The sequence below is a fragment of the Magnolia sinica genome, chromosome 5 (genome assembly GCF_029962835.1).
Source record: "Magnolia sinica isolate HGM2019 chromosome 5, MsV1, whole genome shotgun sequence".
Lineage (NCBI taxonomy): Eukaryota > Viridiplantae > Streptophyta > Magnoliopsida > Magnoliales > Magnoliaceae > Magnolia > Magnolia sinica.
In genome coordinates this window covers 101,902,545-101,915,076 of record NC_080577.1, presented here as the reverse complement: position 1 = coordinate 101,915,076, position 12,532 = coordinate 101,902,545, and the positions used below count along the sequence as shown (strand labels likewise).

Here is a 12,532-nt window from a genome sequence, read left to right as displayed (position 1 = left end):
GGCGGCCGTCCTAACTCGGGCCACCCCTTATTTCGGGCGGTTAGCCGACTGTTCCAAAATTGTAAGCAATTTTAAACATAACTACGGACCATCAATTCATCATGCAGTCATAACGAGATTTCATATGAAGCATAAATTCAATGACACTACTACTTAGGCATTTCATTAAACATGTAAGAATTAATAGAAACATCACACTCACTTGAGTATTTTGTCAAATATGCGAGCATCAATAAAACCACACATTCACTTAAGCATTTTATCAAACATGTGAGCATCAATAGAACAATACATTCAATCACTTAGGCATTTTTATCCAACATGTGAGCATCCTTAAACAACCAATGACACGTTACGATCAAATTGAAATATGAACATGTTAACATACACCAAGCTATTTACGAACAATAAATCATTAATTAAGACCTTTAATGGTTGATAAATGACAACGCATGAATAATGGTCTACACTTTAGAGGGTTTCACGTGACCTAATCACACTTAGGGTTAAAGTTTGGGGGAAAACACTAATTCCTAATCAAATCAAATGAAACTTAGGTAAGATTCATATAATCTAACATGATGTAGTTTAATTGAGAAGTAGAGAGCATTTCTTACCTTTGATCGCACGTATGGGTGGATTCGATAGAAGAAAACGGTAATAGCTTAGGCTTTATTAAAGGAATTCTGATGCAAGCAAACAAAATGACCCCTCTCTCTCTCTCTCCCTCTCTCTCTCTATCTCTTCCTCTATTTCTCTCTCTCCCCCTTCATCTCTTCCTTTCTCTCATTCTCCCTAAATTCTATGGCAAATTTGTATGGGGAGAGGGGGTGTGAAATAAAATGGTATTTATAGTGGCATATTATGCACAAATGGCCCCAATAGCCCTTCGTTCATTATATTAACCTTAAGAGAGGTTTTCAACCAATGGAACCCAAGGGGGAGGTGTATATGTCCATCGAATCCATGAGAGCAGTGTGTCACTAGGCGATCTATGTTTAGACATAACCATTCGATGATCGGACGTGCTGATCAGTCGAGAAAGTCCTAACTCATATTGACGGTCACCTAGCGTCGACCGGTCTATAACTATACGGATGTGAGAATGGTAATAATTTTGATTAGAGCCCTAAATTTAGTCATCATCTAACGATTTAAAAGCCACGACTTTGGAAAATGCGGGATATAGACAATTAACTTAAGTTCTTGATTAATCTCAAAAATATTCACACATCTCATGCACTGGGCTTGTGAGTTAAAGTTGAGCGATTTGATACATAATCTCGACTCGATGTCCCACAATGGACATCAAGCCCAATAAGACAAACGTCTTTATATAATCTCAAGTTTAATGGCCCACTGACGAGCGGTTTAGAGCTTATTTAAATAATCAGGGCATTTTTGGAAGAAATTAGATAGCGAGATTTCTTGCACGTGATGATTATGGTGTGGATTAGTTAAGTTTTAGTGTGACCTATTTGTAATTAACATAAATTACAATTCAGTCCTAATTACTCTAAACCGTTGGTTCTTAGGCTAAAGGAGTAACTAGGTCAGTTTGGTTTGATCTGACCCCTAGTTATCCCAGCTTTTGGCAGGTCTTTATTTAGTTGTGGTTATCTTAATTAGTCAGTGATAAGTCAGCTAGATTTGGAGCATAAATGAATAAATCACGATGCTAGACTCGAGGTTTAAGTGATTAGGTGAATTCGTTAGCTTCCTACGGTTAATTAATCGGATTTATGCAGTTATTTACTGGTAATAACCGCGTATATGCTAACATCAAGTGTTAATGGTCATTAAGTGACAATATAAGTTAATTATAGTATTTTATTTTATTTTTTTAGGATTTTTGAAATCGAAAATAGTAAAAATCTTAGACGTTATAGAGATATTGATGAAAAATGCGGAAGAATAAAATATTATTTCAGTCATGATGTTTGGTCTAATTCAAAGCCATGGTTGGAGTAACCAGAAAGGGTTGTCATCTAACTGTGGACCAGCGGAAGTCGAAAGTATACATATTGCCGTAAACATGACTAAGTAGAAAATGAGCAAGTGTTATTTGTGTTCCAGATGTAAGAAGGTTAACTAGGCCGACGCACCCTTTGGAGATTTTGTCAGGTTTAACACAAAGAAGTGACTGACAAATCCACATTAACGAAAAAACATAGTGTTCTTGATGGCTAACCTCTCCTTCAGTATCACGTTCTCATTCCACGAATGCTGCGTAAGACACGCGAATGTCACCAACTTTAAATATGGGTTCACTAGACACGCATCTTTGGTAAATTTGATGACCTGACAGGAGAAGGGATGTTAAAGCGTGGATATTCATGACTATAGGACCCTTCAGACCACATCAAAAGTGGAAAGAATTGATTAAGCAACTCCATAAGCATGCCACTACAAGGATAAGGGCAGGATGCGGTGTGATTTCACAAGTTGACAAGTGAATGCATTCAGCTATATCGATCTTAGTCCATTGAACTAAAAATTTGCTTTTGATACGGATATAACAATTAGTTCAGTCATTGATAGGTTTTGACCATATGCAGTGAACCCTGTTTACTTCATAATATTTCCAATCGACGAATTCATAGGAAATCAATAATCATTCTCTTCTATCAGCCGAGGAGAAATTGACACTAGTGGATAGATCAAGGGAAGAGTGTGGATAAAAAGTTGGACTTAAATATATGGTAGGATCCAGATATGAAGAAATGATTATTTTCGCAGAAGCAAAAGGAAGAAGCAGTTCTCGTAAGGTATCGGATGAGGAAGATGAAGATGTCAGAATATCGAAAAGCTTTATTGTCTTTAGAGCATAACCGCGGGTGATAAAAAATGGGGTTTATGATTTTAGAAAAGAAACGAGCAAAGAATAAAATATGTCATATATAAGACTTTTACATGCAAAGCATTAATTGTCACATGATGATTGGAGCGAATACCGAAACAAAAGTTGTCATATAGATATGAAAATATATTATCCGCATTACAAGTAGCATGTGGTGACAAAGGGAATGAGAAGATAAAGATGCCATTTGATTTTTCGAAAGCAGATAATTTGACACATGGCCAGCTCATCAATGCATGACCACATTTCTATCCATTCTTTGTCGAATAGCCAAAAATGTGAGGGGACAATGTTTGTACCAAAATCCATGCGGATTGTATAAATGGTGATGATGTTGCCACATGACATAAAAGATATTTGAGATACATGCGTTAGAGATTCGGGTATCAGCTCGTCTTTGGGTATTTTTTTGGTATTTTAGTTCTCCCGAAGAGAGATGAATGGTTGCTCCAGCCACGTCAGATTTAAAGCGCACTCTGATAGATGAAATCATGGTCGATAAAGTATAACCGCTATTTTCTTAGCTGGTTGCAAATGATAGAGCCACATGGATGTAGATCTTGGATGCAGGGTGAGTAGTAATAGCAGATCCGAGATCTTCCTGAAGATGGTGATAAAGATGACGTTGTGAATAAAAATGAATATGAAGATATGTTGGAGACGAAGATTAACAGTGCACCACCATGCTAGCTTAGATCCAATTCTAGGATCCACAGAGGGATGTTGAGGCAGTGCCACAGGTAATGAAGAAGGGTGATTTATCGAAAGTCGGTGTATACAAGTTAGTAAGCTGGGATTTACATAATGAACATATACTAGGAATTAGTGTATTTTCTGTAAAAGCTTAGGGCCCGTTTGGACGGGCGGATTGAATAGGATTCGGACGATTTAAGCGGGATTCGTCCGTCAAATCCCACAGCGTCCATATGCCAGCCTGTTTGGGCGGCGAGTGGATAAGAACGAGAGGGGATTTTGATGGATTGAATGTTGGATTCCCGAATCCCATGGGATCGTTCACTTCCTGCGTTGGAAATCTTCTCAAGCTGATCCCAGTCTCGTCCCCAGTCCATCATACGGACTGCGGGATGGGATGGGAGATGGAGTAGTCATGGCAGGAGTCGTGGCGGGAGGATGGTTTTCGCGCGAAATCTTCATATAAGTAAGCAGCATATAGATCGCGATGGCCATATTCATCCACTACCGTTCCCATCGCGATCTGACGGATGGTCCGAGGGCTGAGGTAGATCTTCTTCCTCGCTCCCCCATTAAAACGCCATGAAAATGTTGTAGATCGTTCATGCATGTTGTTTTTACATGTAGTTGTTGTGATTTCTGAGAGGCCGAATAGGGTTTCTTCATGTCACTGATACACCCCTGTTATCACAGGGCCATAGCCCTCCGACTTGCATGTATGTTGTCTGGTTGGATGTCATGGCTTCTGATTATTATATTTTAGGTGTGCATGTTGGATTTTAGTATCACACTTCATATATACTTGGTATATGTACTCTCTATCTGCTTTAATCTTGTTGTAGGAGTATGGCCATTTGGGTTTTCTGATATTTCACATTACGACTTTGATTATTTAAGGGTTTTGGAAAAAAAGGGGTTTCTTCATTCTATGCAATACCATGAAAATGGAGGTTTGGGGTTATCTGAAAAATTTTCAAGATTGATATATGGGTTTTTTATGTATTGTTGTTCATGAAATTTATTTACTTGTACAAGAGTTAATTTCTTAGAAGGCATCTGTTGGTTCTCTGGATTGCAAATTCTGTGATTTATTCCTAATGCATCTGTAGCCTGGATGATAGTTAGTATTTGCATCCTGTCAAGAGGTATCCACCATTTGGAAATGGTGAATACCTAGATGAATGGAGAAATGAAATTTGTTTATTCCTTATATATTGCTATGGATTTTCAAATGAACGGCTTGGTTAACAATGAGTTTAATAAATTTATTGCTTCATGCATAATAGATGGAGGATTTTAATGGTCGATATCCCATCTCTATTGTTCTCCCGTGGTGTGGTCCACCTGAGATTCAAATTTCAATATGTATTTTTGGTATGAAGTCCTAAAATGATCTGTAGAAAAATAGAAATGAACGGAATGGATGAAACACATACATCATTGTGTAGCCCACAAATCACCGACCACCATTTTATATACAAAGACATGGCAGGGGGAGGGCCCAATCTGTTTCCACCAACGCCCATGCTTCCCAAACACCACAATCCCCTCGTCCAAACGGGCCCTTAAGCTGTTAGAGGATGATGTGTCACAACTCACACCATAAACAGCCCTTGTGGGAGAATATATTAGGGAGGCATATTTGCTGCTCCCAAGATTCAAACACTTGACCATCCACTCTGATATTATGTCAAATCATCACTTTCTCTAAAAGCTCAAGATGTTAGAGGATAGTGTATCAATGTATATCTAGGGACTTCAACATTGACCATTGCACTCAACTTCATAAAGGATAGTGGACTCCCTTTTTCTCTTCACCTCGAAACCTAATATTTAAGGTGAAGGGAGCACAAACACACCTGGGCAAGACTTTTAAAGAAGTCTATAAGGTAGATACCCCATGGCCACAATTTAATTAAAATGGATACCATCAATATCTCAAGCACTAATGTGGTTTCCATGTACATGAGCTCATCCCCATTTATCTACAACTATTTTTTATCCATCCACACCATTATAACTAGTTTAATTAACGGGGCCCACTTCTTAAATTGGCCACTATCATATGAAATTCAAAGATCTACTATCTGATTTATGACCGACTACGACCCAAAAGTAAAGACAAATCAAGTAAAAATATGTTTATTTTATTCAAAAATAATATTGAAAAAAAAATTCATGAGACACAAAAGATGGCATGTCAGAATAATTCACTGGGTGAATTTCCAAAATTCCCTCCGTGAATTTTGTTCTCCAATCCTAAAAATCATTCTTTTGTAGATTTTAGACAAGAGAGTATAAACATAATTTCCTTATGAATAACCCAATTGCACTTAGAGATCACCGTTCTCTAAGATTTGGTGGCACATATCAAAGTCCTCTTAAAATAGAAACTTAAATCTCCACATGCTACCTTATGATTCAAAAACTAACAAAGACGTAGCCGTGATAAATGCCCGATGAATTGCACCAAAGAGCATCACCTCATATTGGTCTTATCTAATGTGCTAGTAGCTATCATTGTTGTGCATAGTCATGTACTAATGCCGTGTCGTAGCCAATCGCTAACGCATGGCAATCTCAAATGATGTGGCACATCATCAATTACCAATTCTTCTCTAACATTGAGGATCCATAATGCCAGTCCCGCGAGTGTCATTTGACTGAATAAATGCAAATAACTTGCCACAATGTCATTAGGGGATTCAAGGTAAATTAAATAACTTGTGTGAAGGCCATAAAATTCTTAAGATGCAGAGTCATTGTAAATGAGAGTTATCAGTCATAATGAGTATGTATTGCAAAAACATAATTAATGTGGTGTGATTGATTAGGAAAAATATATTGGCTTTCAAGGTGATACAAGCCACCTAGATTGCCTAGGTTATAGATTCAAAATTTTAGAAATTTTACCACAAAAATCCTCAAGATTTATCACTGTTCTAAGAAAGATCTTGATTTTTTATTTTTTATTTTTATTTTTTAAAGTTTGAAAACAGACCTTTTGGAGGGTTAACTGAGCAGAGTACCCTTTTGTTTTCTCTCTCGCAAGGAGTCAAATTGTATAGTATAGCATAGAGCATTAATGTCGGTACTGTGTGCTACTGGAAAAGCTCTATAGGCCCCACCATGATGTATGTATTTTGTCCACGTTATCCATTCATTTTTCCAACTTATTTTAAGGATTGAGAAATAAAAAAAAAGGCAAATCAAAATCTCAAGTCGACCATACCACATAAAAATTGTGGTGATTGAATGCCACTATTAAAAACTTCATGGAGCCTACAAAAGTTTTGGATCAAGTTACTATTTGTATTTTACTTTCATCCAAACTTAATTAATAGGTTGGATGGAAACTAAGCATTACAATAGGTGTTCAATCATTGGTGTTTCCTATGGTGTAGTCCACATAAGATTTGAATATGCCTCATTTTTTAACTCATGCCTTAAAATAAGCTAGCAAAATAGATGGACAACATGAATAAAATACAAACATCACTTGTTCATTGAGCTTTTCCAATGGCACACAATACAAGCATTGATGCTGTTTGCATGCGCTACACTATGAGTCTAGCATCGAATCGAGCTAACCCATGCAGAACCGATTACTTTGTGACCCAACCATCAGGAGTATCCCTAGTGGTCCAACGTTGTAGGATTTAACCTAGCCACGGGGCTATTAAAAATGAGGCCATGCAAATTATGTTTGAAAGTTATTATGTTGAGACCTGTCCATCTTTGAAAATAACATTGGGTCCATTCAAATACCTCCATGTGAGACTACATGCAGTGATTGCTGGGCAATAGGCTTTCACCTGATGGATACACTATGGAAAATTTGGATCCAGGATATAATCCTTCTATCCGTACAGCGCCATTATGATCCATTGGTTAGGTGGGTAGGTCTAAGATCTAATTCATCTGTTAGTACGGCGCCATTATGATCCACTGCTCAGGTGGCTTCAATTATCAAAGAAAATGTATTAGCTATGAAGAACTTGGCTGAAAGTTTCTATCCTGTCCACCTATTTTCATTTTCATTAGTGGGGCTCGGACGTTGACCCCTGAAATTTATTTTGGGAAGCATATAAAAGGTGGGACCTACATGGTGGGTGGACTGGATGTTGCATATAAGGTGCCTTGCTTGCACACGTGTGGTGTGTACCTGAGCTTTATTGCACACGCTTGTAATATGAACTTAGAAAAGTTGTTTATGATATATCCCCATCGAAGTTACTCTGATAATCCAATCACGGTAATAATCAGGCCTTGTAGGACTACGATGAACCTCTTGGCAAACTGTCAAGATCACGTGCAGCCAACTCTCTTGTGATGTCTACTTCCGTGTGGGGCCCACCACAGTTGTTTTATGATAAGCGACCGTCTAAGCAAGGTAAGCCCGCTTTAAAGACGAGACACCTGTAAAAATTAGCCCGATCTAACCGTCGGTTGTGCCACAGGCATGAATTTGGAAGTTTTTGGGTGGTTAACTCATATTATATGGTGGGTCCCACCTTAACCCAAATTGCCCTGAGCTCTATGGGGCCCACCGTGATGTATGTGTTATACCTACTTTGTAGGTCGGTTTCTCGGCTCTTTTCCAGACATGAGACGGATCCAAAAGGAAGCGGATTGCGTACTGAGTAACGGAGAACGCTGAGCGTGCTTAGTAAACCCTGTGAGGTCCACCGTGATTCATGTATTTTATCCACTTGGCCCCTCCATTTTAACAGATAATTTTAAGGATTGAGCCGAAAAATGAAGTATATCCAAACCTCAAGTGGACCACACCATAGGAAAAAGTGTGAATTGAATATTTACCGTTGAAAATTTCTTGGGGGCCATAGAGCTTGTATTTTTGTTTCCCCTTCATCCATTCATCCATGTCTGTGTGATCTTATGAACATGTTGGATGAGAAATAAACATCAATGTAGGTCCTAGAAAGGTTTCAATGGTGGAAGTCATTATTCCAACTGTTTCCTATGATATGGTCCACTTGATCTTTGTGTATGGTTAAATTTTGGTCTCAACCACTAAAATACGAAGGAAAAACGAATGGACGGCATGGATAGACCAGATACATTCAGAGTGGGCCCAACAAAGTTTACTAAGTATGATGAGAGCTTAACTCGGCATGCAATCCGATTTCGATCCAAAAACTCAACTGGACCCACTACAGGAAATAGTGGAGATTCAATGGCCACCACCCAAACCACCTTAATGGCCTGTTCGGGAGCATGGATTTGGAAACCCTTGGATTCAAACTCTTAGATTTGAAAGCCCATGGATTTGAAATTCTCCATTGTGTTTGGCATCTAAATTGGGAATCAACTTTAATCCAAAACTAGATATGTATGGTTTATTTACACTGGGTTTGAATTTAATTACTAAATCAACTTTAATATATCTAATTAGTGAATGTATCTAATATTTGACACAATGGTTGTAATAAGCCCACTAAAATATATGCTTTGCTCGAAAATGATGAAATTCTAAGTCTCTGATGGGTCACAAGCACAAGATCATGTTCAAGTGACTAACTAATGATTCTTAACCATTGATTTACATAGAAAATGTTTAGATGGGCGTTGATCATCATATCAAAGTAACTATAGTGATGTAATTGATAATCTAATTGTTTTGGAATATTATTAGTGGGTCATGTGCCAAAAGAGTAATAGGCTAGTAACACACATGTTACACATAGAGGTGTACACGAACCGAGCTAGCTCGGTTAGCTTGCTCGAGTTGAAAAAGCTCAATTCAACTCGGTTCGAAGCTGAGTTCGAGCAGAGTCGAGTTGATTTTTTGAGCTCGAAAATGAGTTCGAGCCGAGTTCGAGTTGGCCCCAGCTCGACTCAACTTGGATCAAACCTAGTTCGAATCGAACCAGTTTGGTGACTCGTTTACTTTGATATTGATGTTGCTCACCAAGTGTTTAATGAAATGACTCAAAGAAGTGTGGCTGGTAGCAAGGAAGGTAAGTATATGAAAACAACACTCTTTTTTTCTTAAATTTTTAGGTTGCTTAGAAGGTTTTTTATAAAATACTTGTAAATCCATTGCTGCTATTTGAAATACAATGAGATTTTGAAAGTGCAGTTTAGGTGTTTGTGAAAATGCTGTAACAGTGAACTTGGCTCGAGCGGCTGACAGAACCGAGCCAAGTTGGCCAATCAAGCTCGAGAATCGAGCCGAGTTCAAGCTGAGGTCAGCGTGTGGCCGAGCTGAGTCGAGCTGATGCTAGCTCGACTCGGTTCAACTTGATGTACACCCCTAGTTACACATGCAACTCTTGGAATGATTTTAGATGTAATCCAAGCTATCAATGGATTTCAAACATTCTCTTTGAGGGATTTAAAGTCTTTGGATTTGAAACCCCACTTACTTTTAGCTGCTAAACAACCAAGGGGATTAGAAGCCCCCCTCCAATCCACGGTGCCAAACGACCCAGGCTAATTTTTATGTTTCCCTTCATCCATGTCCGAACCAACTGATGGACAGCCTGGATGGCGTATTTCGGGAAGCAAATTGACTACTGATTTAAGTGTACTGAGTAAACTATGTGGGGCCTACTATGGATGTATGTGTCTTATCCATGCCGTCCATCCGTTTGTACAAATCATTCCATGGCATGATTCCAATATTGAATCATATCCGAAGCTCAAGTGGACCCATCCATTGGAAACAATGGAATAATGATGTCCACCGTTGAAACGTCTCTAGAGCTCATAATGATGCTTATTTCTCATCCAACCCGTTCATAAGGTCACACCAACATGGATGAATTGAAAACACAAATATCATCTTGATCCAAAACTTCTGTGGCCCCCCAACAAGTTTTCAACGGCAGGCATTCAATTCACATTGTTTACGGTGGAGTTGTCAACTTGAGCTTTGGATATACTTCAATTTTAGCCTCATGCATTAAAATAAGCAGGTAAAACAGACGTACGTCATGGATCAAAGGCATAAATCACGGTGGGCCCCCACAGAGTTTACTCACTACGTAATCCGCTTCCATTTTTCTTATAAACATTGTAGTGGCGGCTGGGAAGATTTCAATGGTGGTATTTTGAATGCCCATGTGGTCCACTTGAGCTTTTGATATGCTTGTGTTTAGCCACAAGTTTTAAAAATAGCTGACGAAATAAATGGACGGAGTAACTAGCACATGCATCATCGTGGGCCCCACAGCAGGCAATCTCCGTCCGCCACACCTGAGTGCTTTTGGCGGATCTGTTGTACGGTTGGGACGGGCGCGGATTGGCTACTCACAGGTTGAGTAGCGAGACTGCTACTGAAGTGACGTCACCAAGTTCTGTGGGGCCCATCATGATGTATGTTTTGTATCCACGCCGTCCATTCATATGGAGAGATCATTTTAGCATAAGATCTAGAGAATGAGTCACATCCAATGCTCCAGTGGACCCCACCACAGAAAAAAAGTGGGAAGAGTGACACCACCATTAAAAACTTCCAAAGGCCACAAAAGTTTTGGATCAAGCTGATATTTGTGTTTTCACTTCTTTAATGTCTTTGTTAACTTTTGAACAGGTTGGATTTTGATAAAACATCATGGTGGGCCTTAGGAAGGTTTCAACGGTGTGCATCAATCTTTTCACTGTTTTCTGTGGTGGGGTCCACTAAAGCTTTGGATCTGCCTCGTTCTCTGGGTCATGCCTTAAGGCCTCGTTCTCTGGGTCATGCCCTAAAATAATATCTCCAAACGGATGGACGTTGTGGATATAACACTTACATCTTAGTGGGGTCCACAGAACCTGGTGACGTCACTTCAGTAGCGAGTCTCGCTACTCAACCTGTAACTATCTAATCCGCGTCCAGCTGGGACGTCAATTAAAAAAAAACACACCAGGTGGGCCCCACATTGATTGGGTTTGACTCGATCACAGCCGTACAGAGAGAAGGGCAGGAAGAGGGAACGGAAAAAAACAATTGTGAGGGTGGGATGGGGGTAGGTAGGTGGGAAAGAAAGAGGGGAGAAAAAACAGGAAAAAAAAAAAAAAAACTAAAAAAACAAAACAAAAGCCAAGCAATGCTTCTTCCACCACCCAAAACGTAGAGTTTGAGACTTCAAGGAAACCTCCCTAACTTCCAACCAAACTCAACTCCTCATCTCTCTCTCTCTCTCTCTGAAAGAAGGAGATATTCCTCCTCCCATAAAAAACCTTACTTTCTTCCCTACCTCACCTTCTCCTTTCCTTCATCGCCATGGAAACTACTCTCTTTCTCACCTCAAAGCCTTCATTTCCATCTGCCGTCCGTCTCTCCACCCCCGCATCGAGTCATCGCCTCTCATTTCAGCAGAAGAGGGGATTATCCGTGTCAGCCGTCGAAAAGAACCTCAACAACAGCAGCGGCGGCGGCGGCGGCGTGAAGAAAACGTCGGTTCCGAACACGAACTATGTGGTGCCGCTGGATACTTCGTCTTCCATGATCCGGCCGTTGGCGGAGATCCTCCGGGATCTTAACAAGAGAGTTCCCGACAAGATCATCAAGCCCGGCACCAGCTGCATCCCCTGGTACATTCTGGGGTTTGGCGATCTCCTCTTTGTATTTTGTTGATTGATTGCTGATTGCTGCCTATAGATGCAAAGATGATATTGTTTGCTACTCTGGCAGAATGCGGCAGTTCATGTGCGTGCACTTGGAAATTGGACAAACGGTGTTTGTCTGGCTAAAATGGAACTGTTGATATAGATGGATCATACCTCTGAAATCGGAATGATTGATTGGATGATGCTGACCTCTGATTAATGGACATCTGTTTGTTGAAGTCGGACTGTTTCTCATTTTGTCATTTTAACTATCCACTAGATGTCCACCAATCATTCAGTTAGCACAACAGTTCACTGTAATTGATTGTTTATAGGCTGTGTAAAGTGGGGCTGATGCAACCAAATGGCCACACAAACCCATTGATCAGATTTGAAGAATCTGACTCGTATCCCACATGT

The 12,532-nt window shown here is 39.7% G+C and overlaps 1 protein-coding gene across 1 annotated transcript in view; it reads left to right on the top strand.

Annotated features, from left to right (window-relative positions):
• The first annotated feature begins 11,583 nt into the window (after nt 1–11,583).
• LOC131246461 (DNA repair RAD52-like protein 2, chloroplastic) overlaps nt 11,584–12,532 on the top strand; it is a 38,884-nt gene continuing 37,935 nt past the window's right edge. The window contains exon 1 of the mRNA XM_058246622.1: nt 11,584–12,097. Coding sequence (XP_058102605.1) covers nt 11,787–12,097 — 311 coding nt within the window. The 5' untranslated portion in view covers nt 11,584–11,786. The remainder of the gene's footprint in view (nt 12,098–12,532) is intronic.